The following is an 18,733-nucleotide window of genomic DNA, read 5'->3' as shown; positions in this document are numbered from 1 at the left end:
TTTGTCTACATAATTTTTGCAATTTTTTGTTATTTTTCTTCATTTTCTGCATAATATTTGCAATTTTCTGTTATTTCTGTATTTTTTGTGAAATTTCTGCATTTTTCTACAAAAGTTTAGCATTTTTTTGCAATTTTCTGAAATCTTTTGTATTTTTTTCCTGAATTTTTTGCAATATTACTGCCTTTTTTACATATTCTGCAAAATTATTTTGCTATTTTTCTCCATAATTTTTGCATTTTCGGCTACACGAGTCGGCTCAATTTCCACCGCATGACATTCCTGGCAGAGGTCATTTCTACCACATGGTATCCTTGATGGATATTATTTTCTTGGCATCGTTATTTTCGGGTATACGGGTGACCCGACGCACTTCTGCCACAGTATCCTTAATAGAGTTTTCTTGGCATTATTACTTTTGGATGTATGGGTCGATCCGACCCGTTTTTGTATTCATAGGTGAGGGTGAGTAAGGATCAATATGAATGGATCAAGTGGGTCAATATGGGTGGGTCGGGGTTAAGGCGGGTTAATGATCCTTTACCAAGCATTGATGATGGGTCATGGTGGGTTGGTGGGTCAACCCAACCCAATCCACCCATTTGCCACCCCTAGTCCAACCACTCACTCGTCGAGTAACAAAATCCATACCACGGTAAAAATTATAAAAAAAAAAGCTTGATGCAGCAGTAAGAATATAGAATAAACAACGAGTATGCCAGCCATCTTTTGATGTCAACAGGGTTCTATAGCAATGTTTTTTTTTTTTTTGAACATTAAAGCATTAAACGATTTAACAACATTCCCTAAATAACAAAACTCCATTCCAAAAGTACTTGTAGCTGGAACCGTCTGAAGAAATGAATCGGAGAATTCGTGACACTTGCTTCCGGAACCTGAAAGCCTGCAATCTATTAGAACAGGATGTACAATACACAGACCTCACCTTCCAAATGAGAACTTCTCTTGGTATATGTTCTCGGAGATTGACCATGCTCTTCTGACAATCTTTCCACCATGTTCAATGCACGCAGTCTGTATATCCTGTAAACTCACCCCGCTGCTACGCAAACAACCTGTAAACAAATTTCATGGTAAGCTGCTGTATAAACAAGGCTCGATCCTGAGAAGCAGGGATACCTGAACCTGCAAAACTCAAAGTATGTAAGACCACAACTTTTCTGGGAAAGAAAAAACATATGAAGATCAACCCCACATAGAACCATGGGAACTTGGTTGTTTGCTATCCTGGATGTGCAGTAGTCACAGAGAAGATCAATTTGATCAAGCATACACACACATGCAAGCAAAAGCAATAGATGCAATCTGGTACCTTTTATAGCAACTGATACTTATTAAGACCTGAATATAGAGGGCAACATGCGAGGTTAAGCATCGGCAATTACTGATACCTGAGGACTAGATTTCCGACTCATAAGCTTCTATTATTGTAGAGCAGAGAAATGATTTAAAAAAGAAATCTTGAACAGAAAAACGATTTAAAAAACTGAAATCTTGAACATAATAAAAAAAATGCAATGCTAGTTTGAGCAAAGAAGTATACTGTTATGTACCAAGAACCTTATATTATTTATGCATGCACTTTATATGCCTCATATTTTGGTGTGTGACCCCACTTGAAGCCTTTCCTTGAGCTCCACTGTCCCAAGGGAAGCCTTGAGTTACGGTGCAATCTCTTCATAACAATGCTGTTGAATGTTGACGTTACTTCTCACTTATCATTAATCTTCTTATAGTATATACGTTAAAAGAAAATAATTAACTATGTATGTTGACTCTTGGTAGGGTTTTCTAATGTGGTTAAAAGAAAAAAGTAGGGTCGTGTGTGGTTAATAGAAAAGAATTAAGGGTCTTTCACAACAATAAAGCATGCCTTAAAACACACAAGTCACGCACTGTTGTGGTGGTTAGGGGGAAAGGGGAAAAAGGGTTTTACATGCCATATCACAGAACTGTGAACCTGTACACCACCTGCACAGTGGAAAATGGGCTGTAAGCTATATTTAGTAAATGTGGGTGGTTTTTGTAAAAAAGAAATGCAACCTTTTTCCCCAAAAGCAGGAGGAAAGTTTCAATTGACAAGAGAAAGGGACAAACCAGAAATAGTCGACTGGCTCAGTAGCCATATCCTCCCTTCTGTGGTGGCTGCTGCTGCTCATAGTACTGTTCTCCATGTGGATCATACCCATTGCTTTCATTGTTAGAAGTACTGTAATTGTTATCCTTGTTAGCAGATTCAGCCTGTTCTCTTTCCCGGTTCCATTGCTGAATTTTAGCCCTTCTCTCAGCACTACCTTCCCTGATGGGGCTCCTATCTCTCCTCCCCCCAGGGCTTCTGCTTCTTCCCCTCTTCCTCCCAGGGCTTCGGCTCCTAGGTCTCCTTCCCCTATCATCATGGTAGTGGTGATCCCTGTCATCATACCATCTACCATAACCACGACCTCCATGAGAACGCTCCTCATAACTACGATGCTTGTAGGGACTTCGGCTTCTGCTGTGACCGGGACTGTGCCTTCGCCTGTATCTCCCAAACAACTGCCTCCTCAGCTCCCTGACAATGATGAAACAAAATGCATCAGATGCCAAAGAATAAGCACCACTGGAATTATTGGTTGCAAAAGAAATGGAGGGCTTGAGTAATCACCATAATTTACCTGCTAATCTTTTTCAAATGCATAAAGTTGCAATAACCACCTCGATTGCAAGTATTCTCCTCATATTGCCTACATGTGGCTTCACGGAAATCCGTGACCGGGGAGAAATCCACAATAATTGGACGCCCTGAAATATTTCACTCTTTCAGTACCCAGCTGGTAGGGCAACGGAAATATCAATTAAACAGATCACCATGATTAGAAGTACAGATTTTGAAAGAATTTGTTGGCACATATTGAATATTATATTAGAATGTTCTGTAGACAACCGCTACATTTAGTTAAGAAAAAACCTGCATAGTATCTCCCTGTAAGGTTTCGAAGTGCATTGGCAGCATGTTCTTCCTCTCTAAACTGAACGTAGACATTACCAACCTGTGCACGTATAATGAAATGAGATTGGCATATAATGTTCAGCAAGTAAAATGAAATTTGCAGCAATTCAAAGAAATTCACCATGTGATCAGCCAAATTGTCGCAAATATTCAGGCTTTCAATCTCCCCGTACTTGCTTAACTCCTCAAACAGATCTTCATAGAAATCCTGCAATTACAAAAAGTAATAAGAAATACTTCCAGCAGAGAAATAAATACTACACAACTCTAACGCCTATGACGGATCCTCCACATTGCACAGAGCTACAGAACATACAATCCGACAAGGGGAGAACATCCACGAAACGAATGAAGAAAACTTTTCATCTTAAAATGATTCAACAAATAATAAAATCCAGAACTCAGATAAATCTACAAACTTGGAGAAGAAACGATAAAGTACTGATTTTTTTTGGGTATATGGCAGCTGAATGAAGCCTTAGAGAAAGAATATATCATGAATAACAGGGATAGATATCGAAGAAGGCCAAACGATCCTTCAGAAAAGAAAGCCCTAAACTAAACACAAAAATTAAAAGGGAACTTTGAACAAGGAAAAGATGAATTAAGAAAGAGGAGAATAGCAACCTCAAAGTGCTCCTGGATCTTGCGAGGATCTAAGGGCTGGCCCTGCGGATCCACTCCAGTAGTGATCATATCAGGCCTCTGGTACATGTTGGAAAGCAGCAAAGTAGGGCTTATACTCGGCTTCGTGTGGAGCCTTGAACACCGGTCGCCATGCCTGCAAGCCCCGATCTTGAAGTAAAACGGGCAGTTTACCCTGTCTTTCTCTGTTCCGAAAATTGAAGCCAAGTGTTCCGCCATGGATTCTCTCTGGTTTCTTTCTCAATCCCGATCAAACCAGAGAGAGTATAACAAAAGAGTAAACGGAACCGAGTTGTCGAAGGATCGGAAAAGGAGCAACCTTTTACAGCGAGAGGTAGACGTAGAGGAAATGGAGATCGAAGTGGAAACCGGAATTAGGATCGAAGGGAGTTTGGATTGGTTAAGCTAGGGTTCGTATAACGGGCCCATGGAATTTTGTTGTATGCCGTTAACGGTTGTCTGTTTCTGGATGCTTCTTCGGTGGAGAGTAAGATTTTACTTTTTAATATAACTTCATACCCTTATCATAACAGCTGGTTTGCCCGAGAGGTTAAGGGGGAAGACTTAAGATCTTCTGCACATAAGTGCGCATGGGTTCGAACCCCATAGCCAGCAGTGTTTTGTTTTTTGTTTTTTTTTTCCGGCTTTCCGCGTCAGCGAAATCGCCAATTCCGCCACTTTTCAAATTCCACTATTTTGGTTCATTTCTAGAATGGAATTCAAAAAGTAAAAAGTAGGCATGCGTTTGGCATTTCAGAGAAATTTTGTAATGAATTTTGTGATTCTATAATTCACTTAAAATTGTTAGAATTAAATTTTTTGGATCCAAAAAAACCATTTGTCAAGCCAAAATTTGGCACCCCCTTTGAACCTAAGTCCAAACCTTGATCAAAAGTCAAAACCAAGCCTAGCTATATTCCACAAACTCTCATTTAATCCTTCAATTAAAAAGAATCAATTTCAAACAATCTGGTTGGCTGACTTTTTAAAATTACCTTATATTCTCAGTACACTTGATGGGAATCTTTTCATCGAAAGCTTTTTAACCAAAATATGTTCACTCACTCGCACTTGAAACCCTAAAATACCCCAGGCTCCCCAACATTATATACCTACCCATACCTCCACAAGTATACCAAAAGACACTTAAACCATTCCACCCTTGTCCCTATATCCTACAAAGAAAAAGATCAAAATACCCCTCTTGCATATTCTCCCTAAATTCTCCTTGTTCCACACCAATTTGTACACTTCTATCTATAGAATGCATTTGGATGTGATGTAAATCAAGAATGAATGTAAATTTTATATCGGTTTGATTTTGTATGCATTTGGAAAGAAGGTGTAATTATTATCGACATAAAACTACACTCTGGTTTAGTTTTGCATGTGTTTGGATGGAGTGTAGTTTTACATTGATAGTTGATGTAAAAACTACTTCGATTTTATCGATAAAAAAACTTTACTCTTCCACCGATCACTATTTTCAAAAAAAATAACAGTCACTTTCTAGTTTACTGTAAAACATCATCAATGTATTTTTACACTGATAACATTTTACATTGATTCCAAACGCAGCCTTAGGGTTGTATTTGGGTTGAAGGAAAAGGTAGTAAACACAGTCTTAAGACTTACCAAAATTCCTAAAGTACTCTTGCCTAAATCTTATAAATAGAGGGGTTTCCACCCATTTAGCATCTAAGAGAAATCCAAGCAAAAAGAAGACATCAATTGGAAGCCGAAAGCCCAGATCTGTGTACACACATCTATTGAGAACATCTCTTGTACTGTTTATTGTCATTCACGGGGAGATGCTCCCAACGTGTGTTGTGGTGTTACATACACACGCAGATGTGGCTAGTGTTATTGAGGTCAATAGATCTGTGTTTGTCCATTAGGTAGGCTTGTAAATGGGTCGAATTTGAATCAAATCAGGATAGATTCGAATTCGAAACCGATCATTAACACTAATATTCAAATTTGATTTGATATCCGATGGATATCAAATATTTGAGTTCGAATTTAATTTTGATTATCAAATTGAATATTCGATTCGATTCGAATTCGACCGATAGTAATGGTGGCCAGTGAGCGGTGATGGCAGTGCAATGACGACAAAGGAGAGAGATAAGATGATGGTGGTTGCCATCAAGACTACTGTCACTGATGATGGTAGTGCGGCAAAGGATAGATAGAGGAGAAGATGATGGTTGTCATCGGCAATGGTGGTTTCTGTCAAGACTACTGTCACTTGATCGTCGTCATTGATGTTGTTGTTGGTGATGGTGGTTGCTCGAGCGATTGTGATAATGAATCAAGATTTGAAAGATAAGAGATAGAGGAGAAGATGATTAGATGAGATATGAGAGAGAACTGAAGAAGTGAAGAGAGGCAGAGGATGAGGGGTGGTGGTCGGTGATCGGTACTCGACTGTCAAGTTGTTGGTGTAGTCGGTGTGGTTGCTCGGGCGACGACAACGATAACGGAGGAGGGAGGATTAGGGTTAGGGTTTGCAAGGAGATGGAGACCGAAGAGAGAGAGATTAGAGATTCAGAGAGGTTCAAATGTTTCATGTTTGCTTCATTATATATATATATATATCGGTTCAGATATTTATCGGATCGGATTAATGCATATCCGAATTCAAACCGATAATTTAATTGGTAAGAAATTAATATTCAAATTCGACCGAATATCCAATTTAAATTATCCGAATTCAATTTGATTGTACCAAATCTCAAATTCGAATTTGTATTTTTGAATACCGTTTACAGGCCTATATATATATATATATATATATATATATCAAAAGATGCCTTATCTAACATCAGATTGAGCTAGGAGACCTCACAAGCTCCAAAGCTCTACGGACGTCTCCTCCTAGCTCAAATTCCTTTCCATTTGTGTCTCTTTGGGTACTTAGACGAGAAGATCAATTGCCAAAACACTCCACTTATCAAAGTTAACACTAGAAGCGTTTCAGCTCCCCTTGTTTCTTTCTTTTGCAGCATTCTAGCTATGTTTTGGATTGTTTGGCGTTAAGATTGCATGGGTTGGAGTTGGACTACTGGACTTTCCCTGATTCCTACACTACACACTCTATTTCCTTTGTGGGAAGTGTCCATTCATGGGAGATTTTTCTAATGTGTGGTTGTGTTGATGTGGCCAGCAATGTCTTTTGTCCAGCAGATTAATCTGACACAATTTTGTGCAAAAAAAAAAGCGAATTCACATCTGTGCCCCATAGAGGGTGCCCCACAAACGTCCCACAGCATATCTCAACCGTGTATTAGGAATATTTTTCATGACAACTTCGGAGATATTCCCAATGTATGCTGAGATATGCATGTGGGGCGTTTGTGGGGCACCCTCTGTGGGGTGCAGATGTGATCTCCATGCTAGAAGTTAGGGATGTTCCCAGTCTACACCCACCCCACATAGCTAGTACCAACATTGAATAATGGCATTTTCATTGTTCAGATTTGGCTCCGTTTGGTAAGAATGCATGTATGTACTCAAAGTGACATTTTTCACAAATTTCAAGGCATTTTTGCACCCAAAATGAGAGCAAAGTTTATATTGAAAAAAAGGAAGTAAACTTTGCACTCAAGATGACTTGTGCACTAGCAAGAGCCTCATGCATTGGTTGCCCTTTTTATGACATTAAACCACTGTTTTCAAAACCGAACCAGACCGGAAAAACCGGGAATTGGTCACCTGACCGGTTCTGTTTTCCTCCAAAACCGTTTTTTCCCCAAAACCGTTGATTTTGGTCAACAAATCACTGAACCGGCTGATTAACCGTTCGAACCGTTTTTTAATTTTTAATTTTTTTGTCAGAATGGGCCGACCATTTGGGTCTAACAGTCGGATCGTTCGAACCAGTAACCGAACCCCTGACCAGTTCGATCACCGTTCCATTTTTAAAAACCATGCATTAAACATAACAGAATGGTGAAACAAGACTCATGTAACCAACCTCGAATAGTTGGGATAAGGCTTAGATGATGATATCCTATTATTGTAAAAGAAAAAAACATATTTGAGATTTTAAAATGTGTATGTATGGAATAATCTAATCCAGTGGTGGATCAAGAACCTTTGATTAGTGAGGGAAATCATTGTGATATCATTAAGTTAGTCATAACATTTGAGCTATCCCCGAATAGGACCCAAACTTCTAAAACATCATATCATAATGAAAGTTCCTAATCAAATGTATGCTTAACTGTTGGAAGCACGATTGATAGTAAAACAACAAGGATCAAGATGGCATGATCTGTTACAAACAAAATCGACCATTTCACATTCTTTCAAGACTTAAAATTAAAATGGATATAAAAAGATAAATAAGTGAAATTAAGTATGAAGCTTAGAATTTAAAGTGGAAAACACATATAAAATATCTACCTTGAATGCATCTATGAACATAAAAGGACTAATCTTTTGAAAAAAGGTGCCGTTCCCTTATTAATAGTCGATAGATTATGGAAGAGGATTAGGACTAGGGGTGTAAGCAAGCTGAGCTTACTCGTGAGCTACTCAGGCTCAGCTCTCAAGTAATTGAGTTCAAGTTGAATCAAGTAGTTGGTCAAGCTGAGTTCAAGTTAATGGCTTACAAGCCTAACTGAGCTCATAATAAAATACTAATTTTTTAATATGTTTGTATTTACAATATAAATATACATTAATTTTTGGGGTTTTTACCATTCAATCCACCCCTAGGTGGAGTTACTAATAGACTAGGGGTGGACTGAATCCTTCCCGTGGATTAATGCCAAATTCATGAGCAGGATGTGGTTTATAGGGGGTTACTGGTAGATTAGGAGGGGGCTGCAAATTAGATTTCTGAGGGGGATTGCAGTCCAAAAATCCCTTAATTTTTTATATTAACTTATTTATAAAATAAATAAACTTACAAATAATTGATTTTAATAATATATTTTTATTTATAGTATTTATAATTGACTTAGTCATCTTCGAGCCCGAATCAAGTTTCTGGCTCTGTGTTTTTGAGTCAAGCTCAACTTGATAACACCCTTGATCAGGACAACCAGAAACTGCCAAGGACAGAAATTGGGACACTTATCGAAATGTAAACAAGAAAAATACTATCTACTTTAGTCAGAAGCTTCATAAAGGAAAAATAAAAATAACTTTAGTGTCTGTATTATCATGGGGGTGACTGATATTTTGAAGCTTTAAATAGATGATTGGCTGAAATATATTTACATCAGCAATTGTGCACAAGAATTGTTGAATTCCTCTGTTACTGGGTATATGAATCTTTTCACCCCTTCACCTTAATAGTAACAAAAATTGGCTAAGAGGGAGGTGGAGGTTGTTCTCTTCTCTCACTATGTTTCTGGATGGAAGTTGATGGGGAACTTGGTTACCCGGGGTTTCTCAGCAAAGATGTTTCTCTGGACCCGGTCAATAACCACCCTTGGGGGTGGTTCCTCTCTCAGATGCTCATCATCATAGTCATTGTTCACATAGTATCCCACTCTAATGAACTCCTGTCCAAGATAAGAACAAGTCAGCAGCACCACCGTTAAACCAATGATATCCTCTTCTCTGATCTTTGAAGGATCGGGTGGATCAGCCTGGCAACAGATTGAAAGAAATGTAAAATAACTATTCCATGATTAAGGGTTAGTATAAGGAGTCACAAGGCACAACATTTGCCTGGAAGACAAAGCGGTAATTGCCAATATTAACAGGCCCCACGAATACACTTTCCAGGAGTTGATCATAGGTCTCCTCCTCTGCTGACCCAACATATATGAGTTTCCACTCCAAATCTGTACAGAAAATGGAATATGTCAATATATGAGCCCTCTATAATTAGCATTATGCTTTGAATTGTAAAACTTTACAAATTAAGTGCAGAACAGTCTGAAGTATTGTATAATCGGCATTTTATTTGCCAATGCTGGCATTGCTCTTAAAGAATGGAGTCTAATTTGATTTTCTTTTCTTTCTTCCTTTGGTAAATATTGATGTGCAAGGTGCCAACTGACTGGTTGGTAAGGTCTCCAAGTGGTTGTAGCGGAGGCTTGGGATCAAATCCCGCCTGCATCAGGGTTGGAGGGGTTATGGGTTGGGGGATAGGCTACCCCCGTTGTGTAGCCCCATGGAGCAAAAAAGATAAGCATTGACGTGAACGAAGGCTTCCAAACCTTGCCTCTCTTTATCAATGGCAACTCTGAAGATAGCTATGGCAACCAAATTGACTAATATGATGAGTATAAGAAACATAACATGTTCTGAGAAATTAAGATTGCTAAACACTCTCTTTTCTAGATACAACCAAATTGACTAAGTCAACACAAAGGGAAAAAATAAGTATAAGCATAAAGGAGAACAGTAGTTATGGTTGCTTAGGAAGATTCATCAAATAGATCTGTAAACACTTTGGTACAAAGCCACCATGCTCTCCTCAATTGTCCTGGGTTTCAATCCCAAACATCCATTTTGTACAAGACAATGATCCTAATTTTGTCACTTTCAGACCCTATATAGAGTACAAGGGGCTATGGTGCTAACATCACTAGTGCCCATTAAATAAAGTTCAAACTCTTCCACTGTCATGGATGTTGTCATCAATGTATATACAAGGGGAATACAATTGGAAGGAGCAAGCATCAGGAGGACAAGAAAGTAAATTTCAGTACAACGAGTTAATGAATAAATGGTTTCTTAATATAACAATCGAGCATTTAAGTCCCAAGGTTACGTAATAGAAGGCCTTTGTTATGTTTTAAAAGAATAGAGCACTAAATCACTGCCAAAAAAGTGTGTCAGGTTAATGCCTTGACAAAAGGCTTAAGGAAACACTTTGATGATCTATCCAGAGGCCCACGCCAATGTTGTCAGATTGGCAGGAACTAGTTAAAGAATATAAATTCCAGTGTTGTCTGATTCTGACCATACCAGACTTGGACTGTTAGAACTGGGAACCAGCAGTCAAACCAGTTTTTATGCTGACTAGTTCTTAGAAATGTTGACCTGGTGAAACCTACTTGAAATACATGTTAACATATTCTACAATCTATAATATTGTTTTGAGCTTATTCTGACAGTTGGGGGATTCTTAGATGATGATGATTTTCCAAGAAATCTGGTAAAAAACAAAGTTGAGCTGAAATGAAAATAATCATCACCATTTAATGACTATTGGAGGTCATCACCTCTCCAAAATTCTCAGTTCTTGTAAATGGTCAATCGGCTGACTTCTTCAAGAGTTCTGGAGGTCTTTGGCAAGGGGACCCCCCTTCTCCCTCCTATTTATTTGTGTAATGGAAAAGGTTCAAATGCATGCTCTGATTTGAAGATGACACCCTTTGCTTCATTGATGTTGATGTGGAGCAGCTGGGAGTGCTTCTTGGGGTGCTGTGTTGGTTTGACGTTGTGTCAGGTTTGAAAGTCAACTGGGCCAAGAGTAGATTAATTCCAGTTAGAAGAATAGAGAATTTAGAAGCCCTAGTTGAGGTCCTAGCTTGCCAAATTGGTTTTCTGCCAACTATCTACCTAGGTCTTCGTCTGGGAGCTAAATGCACTTCTTCCTTAGTGTGGGAGCCTGTGGTGGAAAGATTAGAAGGGAAGCTGGCCTCCTGGAAAACCAAATACTTATCTTTGGGAGGTAGAATTACCCTTCTCAAGAATTCTTTATCAAATCTACCCTCCTACTTTCTCTCCCTTTTCCCAATTCCAATGAAAGTGGCCCAAAGAGTGGAAAATTTGCAGAGGGAGTTCTTATGGAAAGAGTGGGAAGAGAAAAGAAGATCCACTTGGTCAGCTGGGGTCAAGTTTGTGCTCCAAAACAAAAAGGAGGTCTGGGGGTTAGGAAGATGAAAATTTTCAACAAGGCTCTTTTGGGTAAGTGGATCTGGAGATTTGGTAAAGAAAGGGAAAGTTGGTGGAGGAACCTAGTGGCAGCCAAACATAATACAGACAGATGTGATTGGGTAACTACTTCTTCTGTCCCCTCTCTGGGATGCTCTCTTTAGAAGAAAATAATGGAATTGTTTCTACTGCTAAGTAGAGGTTTATCATTAAAACTGGGGAGTGGTCAAAGAGTATGTTTTTGGAAGGACAACTAGTGTAGCAACAGGCCATTAGCAGAGTTATTTCAAATTGCAGAGAACCAGGAAGCTTTGGTGGCTGACTTCTGTCAAGTAAGAGGTAATATCTGCTCCTGGTGCCCTTCCTTCAAAAGACATTTTCAGGACTGGGAAGTTGATCAAGTGGCAGAGCTGCTGGAGATGTTGTCCAACCAGACTCTCAATCTGTTAGAAGAGGACTCCTGGAGTTGGATCTGGGGCACAGATGGGTTGTTCTCAGTGAAGTCTTTTGCCAGGAATTTAACAGTTGCCCCTTCTAAAATAAACGCCTTGGTCTGGGCTGTAGCATTGGATAAGTGCCTCTCCAAAAAGAATCTGGAGAGAAGAGGGATTCAGCTCCAGGACATGTTATGTGTTCTCTGTGATCAAGTGGAAGAAGACAGCAACCACTTATTTCTGCATTGCCCTGTTTCTATTGCAGTCTGGGAGCACTTTTTTTCTTCTTTGGGTCTTTCTTGGGTCATGCCAGCTACTGTACTAGATCCAATGTGGTGCTGGGAACTGCAAGGCCTGTCCAAGATGGAAAAAAGTGTATGGTCCTCTCTTCCTGAAGCAGTGATCAGTACCATATGGACAGAAAGAAACAGAAGAACTTTCCAAAATAGATCCAAGGATGTAGACTATCTCCTGTTCCTTTGGAAAATAAGTCTCTTGGACTGCAGCTGTGAAAGGTCTCCAGTCTAGGGTATTGGGAGCCCAGCTTAGTGCTGGTAGTTTGTTAAATTTGTAATGTAATTCTGGGTTCTTGGCCTCCAGGTTTCTTGTTTGGGGGCCTTTCCGTATTCTGGTTCTGTTTCTAATAAAATTGCTTTACCTTTTTCAAAAAAAAAAAAAACAAAAAAGATTGTTTAGATGAAATAAAGCCATTTGGTTCAAGAATATGCAAACATTAAGTGGAGCTATATGGACTGTAAACAATAACAAAAATTCCTAAAACAGGAAAACTCATAAGTTATGATTTACCCTTACCATGAACGTTGATCATGTCAGTACTTCAAATAAAGATTCAATGGCCAATGGCAAAAGCTCAAGCTTAATTAATGCTTAATCTGGTTGAACATTATTAAGTAATGCAAGTTATTATTGGGACTAAGCATGATCATGCAGAATGTATGCAATGATAGACGAAAATGTGGTACCATCTTTTAGAGGACTCAAGCACTCGTAAGAAATCTCAAACTGGAAAGGGTTGAGAAATGCCGCTGGATTGTTTAGAACAGTTACGTTTGTTATATTCACTGCACTCATGGCTTGGATCAAACATCCACACTGCAAATAGATTGATGACAAGTTATATCAGAAAAACTTGTTAAAACTAAATTCCACATGTCAACAAAGATTTTATTTAAAAGTGGCTCAATTTTAAACATGCCTTTCCATTGATGATATGAGCTTCAAGCACCAAAAGTAGAAACCCTTGAATAAAAGTTTAGTTGCTCCTTCCCATTTCAAGTAGCACAAAACTAGTTCAACCAATAGGTATGCAAAACTGGCAAAGGAATAGAAAACTTCAGGATAAAGAAACTTCATTAAACTAAACCCTTGTTAAAACTAAACTCTTTGTGTCAAAAAGGAGAATATTTAATAAAAAAATATGGCTCAGATTAAAACATGCCTTCCTGTTTATGTTACAAGCTTTGAGTACCAAAAGTAGAAGAACCTCACAAAAAGGTTAATTTCTACTTTTCGCTTCACATGGTACAGTACTGGCACAAATCAACAGGGATGTAAAAAATGACATGAAAATACAGAAGTTTATTTATCAAACTAAATCTTGCTAAATGAATACAATGATAGGAAGCAAGATGGGGGTGGGATGGACAACAGGTACTATGTAAGTATAGGCAAAAGAGAAAAGATAAGAAGCAGGAAACCTATAACTTTTGATTAATGTGGCTTCTTATAGACTTTTCATATCTAAAGTTCCTTCAGCATTTCCAGTAGTCAAACGGTATTTGTCCTTTGAGAGATTTAAATCTGCATTTAAAAAGATAAAACATGCAACCATTTTGAAAGAGTGAATTCATGAATTCTGATGATAATCAATGTATTGTCTTTAAAATTAAAGACCAAATGTGACATAGGATGAATAGGAGACAAATCATACAATTCTCTTATGATGGTATGAAAACATAACCTGAGTTATTAAAAAAAGGATATTCAAATCTGAGTGGAGGAGAAAGAGAATTTTGCACCTTTACGGATAAAGAGACAAAAAAGAGAGAGAAGATCAGACTTGCTTGCAACTTCAAACAATTTCATCCATTGAATCAATTCCAAAATTTCGATTGTAATGACCATTTATAGAATAAAAATAAGGGCATATATATCCCTTCATAGACTCCAAATTCAATTATTAAACTGACCCCAAACTTCTATCTACCTTCATAAACTCTAGCATGCAAAAGATTGCATACATGCAACATGTGTATTTTATCACCTAGCTGAAATGCTGTGACCTAGAGAAAATGATTCACATATTGTTCCACATACCATGGTCCAGATTATTTGATGAGTATTAGGAGGTTTAGAGATGTGTAAATTTTAAATATCATTATCAAAGAATCCACCCAAGTCTGTGAATATCTACGCTATCAAGGAACAATTTTTTTTTTTCTGAGCTGCAGCTTTCAGATAGAAATCACTGGATTCTTGAAAGAAAATGTCTAACAACTACCACAAATCAATAACCTATAGCACTAGCCATATTAAGAAAGGAAAATGTAATATCAAGCATAAATATATAGCATATATGAAACCTTTATGCTACACCACATAGGTAAGACTAATACAGGGGCAATTAGAAGATATATAACATGAATACATAACAAACTGTTCCAGATAGGATGAACATGCTATTCCATACTTTATATGCATACTTGTATGCTAGTCTATTGTATGGGCACTTAAGGTAAACAAATAAGAGTAACTGGAATAACCCACAATAGAACCTGTGTCAATATTGGAACCCAGCATGTTTCAATTTATCGACATAGAAAATGTGCAGTGTAGTGGATATGCAGAAACGCTTGTGAACATAAACCAGAAATAAGAAGAATTTGAAGTATAAGTACCATATTTTTCATAGGTATTTGAACCTGACATGTTTCATCAAGGGTTCTTTGACATTTAACTTTCGAAATATCTGTGCAACATAGCAGTTTTGCAGAAAGACTTACCAATGGTCCTCCTAAGCCATTCCATAACCTTTCTCTACATCATTCTAAAAAGTTGAACTAGGATTCTGGAAATGGAAAAAAAAAGAGAATATTCTAGTAACATAAAAGGAAAAACACCACGTGAAGTTGAGGCCTAGACTGCAACTTGAGCAGAACAGATCTGGGAAAAAAACTGTCATAACATGATGGCAAAGTCAAACCTATGACAGTTTTCCTGGGCTTATCTAAATCCTGTAGTTGGAATCTTTGTAAAAATTTAGTTCCATTATTCCATTTATAACATTTTGAGTATACTTTATTATTGAATATTGTCCATATAACTACAACAAAATGGCATGGGCATAGGAGTGGCTTTGTTGTCTTTGTAACACTTTTGTCAGAAGATGATTGAGGGAATTTCTGGTTGTAGGTGGTGGTACCTTTTATTTTTTCTTTGGGTTTAGATTTTTAGAGTGTTCTTTGTTGTTCTTTATTTGGAAGGAGCTGGCATTACCTTTTACTCTGTTTTCTTTTCTATGATTCATTATAACCTGATACTGTATCCTCTTTTTCATTTTAATGTAAATTTTCTTTATTATCAAAAAAATTAACCACAATGAAGTTAAAATAATTAGATACCCACCAAGAACTTGTGTATATCATACATGGATATGTGAACTTTTGATTTAACAATCAATTGTTCAGCATTGGAGTGAAACCCTCCTTGTTCAGTACTTTAGTCAACAATCTATACTATTATAAAAGTACGAATGAGGATGTGGATTTTTTCTCGACTAACCCACATTTGTTATTTAGCCCATCTCTAATTATGAAGGTTGAAAATGTAATTTTAATTAATGCCTTTCACCTCATTTAATAGCCTCTCGTTAACTCTTGTATTTAAGGTATTAACTCTCATTCTCTCTTATTAAATCTCATATTTAAGTTATTTTTTCACTAATAAATGCTACTAATTAGATCCATGTCCAATACTTTTAACAATATAAACCCTTATATTTTAAAACTTACTCAATAACAAAACCATTATTTATCCAAGTGATGACTAAGCAATTTAACCATCTGAATCAAATTGGCCAACCCATGGAATCATAGTTATATAATAAAATTTTTAAATAGAAATAAATATAGAAAATTACAAAAATATAGAAAAAAGTAGACACATTTGTGATATTTTTATTAATACGATTAAAAAAAAACAAGTGTAATAAAAAAGAATTATTTTTATTGATGATGAAAATGAAATACATATTCTAAACCTAACAAAAAATGAAATTATTTTCCTGTTTAGCAGAGATCAATAGTTCAACTGTTGGATCAAATCTGTCAACCTTTAATGTCATAATTAAATAATAAAAATTAATAAATTATAAAACACAAAAAATAAAAAATACATAAATTTTACAAAAAACATTTGGGCACATGTATTATATCGCATATTTATCATGTTAAATAAAAATGAGTGTATATAACAATATTATTTTTACACACAGAAAAATAAAAATATATATATATATAGAAAAATTTGAATACATCTATAACTCTATATTTACACTACTATTAAAAATACGAATAAGATTGTAGAACTTTCTTTTGACTAAAATACCCATTTCTTGAATTTAATCACTATTTAATTGTGAGGTTTAAAATGTAGTTTGAATTACAAATTTCATCCCATTCAATTCCCTCTCTTTAAATCTTACATTTATTTTTGATAAATGAACAAAAAAAATATACACTAAGAAGATGAAACATTACAAAAAGAAGAGTCCAGCCAAGTGGATAGGCCTGTCAATGATATCCGAAACTTTGCAGCCCAATTTGAGGTGCTTACGTAATCAGATTCAGATTTTGCAATTTGCATCCGATTAATAGTGAAAAATAAAAATGCATGATTTTTTTTTAGAAAATTTCGGATACATTATTCCTATCATTATCATCATCAAGAATTTCCATGTGCAAAACACGTGCACACTTACTAGTAATAAGAAAGGAAGAAAAAAGCAGCATTTTGCATTAAGTACGTTGTATCAAAATGGGTTTTGATTTGTAAATTCCAATTAGTAGAACATTCTCATACACAACCAACTACTTTTCTAGTTTTTTAGATGATTCAGTAGCGCAAGTACGCATTTTTTTTAAGATTTTCATTTAGGTTACAATATATTGTTCAAAGAACTTTGTGAGAATTTCCAAATGTTAGGTCTGTATCCAACCTGCCCCTCCCAAGATGCTGGATAGCCTGGACCATCATTGCATTATGACCCTTTTAGAGCATTGAATAATTAGGTATTGATATCTGCAATGAACAGCTATTATGTTGAAGTGGAAAATAAGTCATGGGACAATGGCCATTCTTTTCACCTTCTTCTATTCTTTTCTTATTTATTTTTTTCTTTGGAAGTTAACGTTGATACTTAAGAATCAGAAAAACTAAGGGACGAAAAAGAGAATAGGATTGACTATAGGGGTTAGGTCATCAGCAGAGAATTATCCAAGCCAGACTTTATGTGGAAAGCTACAAACAAAAGAGGAAAATGCTTGTTGAATGATGAGAGTGCTTCAACCAAGGTATACAAATCTCTCTAACCAAATTCAAAGGAAGTTCAGAAGCAAAATAGTCTTACCAGGGGAATGGAGATAGTGGGACTATGAGCTTAAATAGAATTGGAGGAAGGCCCTAAGACTTAAAGAAACCTCAAGTTCAGAAGAAAGCAACAATGCAGGTCATAAGAATAGCTGCTTAAGATCACAACATCAAGAACTGAAACCTTCTGACAGATCTTAACTCCAATTTTTAAAATCAACTTTTGGATATCAAATTGTTAAAACATATCTACACAGGTTTAACCATTTAAGCTCCTTAAAGAACATTAGAGGTAGCCCAAATTACTGGCTTACATGAGCAGCTTGCACTATCCAGACAAACTTTCTTTGATCACAACATTGTGATCCCACCATTTTGGAAGTTGGGTCTGAAATTTGTGTTTTGACAATGGTAATTTTAAAATTGAATTGCCACAGGATTAAAAATATGAACATAGATATTATTTTATCGTTATTGAATTGCAGCATCACACAGTTTATATAATCACAACTATATGATCCTTCCTATTTGATACTAGGGTTTTACCAGTGTCTTTTGAAAATGCAAGGTTTCCAATTGATCATATAGCAAGACAGAGCACATGAGTGTGTTTTCTTTTAGCATATCTTGATAGAACTGACTGATCAATTTGCATTTTGTCAAGAATTTGAAAATCTAGCAAAACTGAAGTCCAATTTCTTGGTTCATGCCTTTATACAGTAATGGTTTCTCAAAAACCAATTTCACAATCTTGAAGGCCCTTACACCCATGACAAGTAACAAAAGAAAAAGTTAAATCACCAAAACATGCAAGATATTAACCTGGTTTTTTCTACTCAGAGAAGGCTAAAACCTTAAAGGAAAAGAAACAACTTGAACAAATTTACGAATCCTCAACATTTGAAAAACCAAAAACATTATAAGAAAGAAAATAAGCAAACCTGGAATTGCTTAGAGAAAATGACTTTATGTCCCTGCACTTTGCACCAGTAGAAATTTCTTTTTACAGTGAAAACTTAGGTCAAAAGACACACAGATAATGGGTCAGAGCAAGCAAATTAGCGTGAGAAACGGAAGCCCAAATTTTACATATTATGCTTACTCTTTATGGATTAAACAAAAATGGAATTACTAATTAGAGTGTTAAGTTTAGTAGCAAAGGATAAGAAAAAAATTCCGTTGCTGCAAC

General features: G+C 36.6%; 1 protein-coding gene, 1 non-coding gene and 1 pseudogene across 5 annotated transcripts; 1 reads left to right on the top strand and 2 right to left on the bottom strand.

Annotated features, from left to right (window-relative positions):
- Positions 1-698: 698 nt before the first annotated feature.
- On the bottom strand, positions 699-4,131 carry LOC104612506 (splicing factor U2af small subunit B-like). Of its 3 annotated transcripts, XR_737822.3 has the most exons (7): positions 3,638-4,069; positions 3,132-3,218; positions 2,969-3,050; positions 2,676-2,802; positions 2,119-2,572; positions 1,958-1,992; positions 699-1,076 (listed from the first exon to the last, which is right to left on the bottom strand). XR_737822.3 is itself a non-coding variant. In XM_010279940.3 (6 exons), the coding sequence occupies exons 1-5, from the start codon at positions 3,872-3,874 to the stop codon at positions 2,137-2,139; spliced, it is 969 nt and encodes a 322-aa protein (XP_010278242.1). In that variant the 5' UTR covers positions 3,875-4,131; the 3' UTR covers positions 699-1,992; positions 2,119-2,136. The 3 variants fall into 3 exon arrangements, 2 of the variants coding, with proteins under 2 accessions (XP_010278242.1, XP_010278244.1); XM_010279940.3 differs by having other exon boundaries at positions 699-1,992; positions 3,638-4,131; XM_010279942.3 differs by lacking the exon at positions 1,958-1,992.
- A 56-nt stretch (positions 4,132-4,187) lies between these two features.
- Positions 4,188-4,270, top strand: TRNAL-UAA (transfer RNA leucine (anticodon UAA)). Its single transcript has one exon. It is a non-coding gene; the product is annotated as a tRNA-Leu (tRNA).
- A 4,521-nt stretch (positions 4,271-8,791) lies between these two features.
- Positions 8,792-18,733, bottom strand: LOC104612507 (putative histone chaperone ASF1A; annotated as a pseudogene). Its single transcript, XR_016082253.1, has 6 exons — positions 18,486-18,733; positions 13,397-13,758; positions 13,154-13,270; positions 12,921-13,050; positions 9,344-9,459; positions 8,792-9,261 (listed from the first exon to the last, which is right to left on the bottom strand). The product of XR_016082253.1 is annotated as a putative histone chaperone ASF1A (transcript).

Source organism: Nelumbo nucifera, chromosome 2, assembly GCF_055504915.1.
Source record: "Nelumbo nucifera cultivar China Antique chromosome 2, China Antique-T2T, whole genome shotgun sequence".
Taxonomy (NCBI): domain Eukaryota; kingdom Viridiplantae; phylum Streptophyta; class Magnoliopsida; order Proteales; family Nelumbonaceae; genus Nelumbo; species Nelumbo nucifera.
This window is presented reverse-complemented; position numbering and strand designations above follow the sequence as displayed.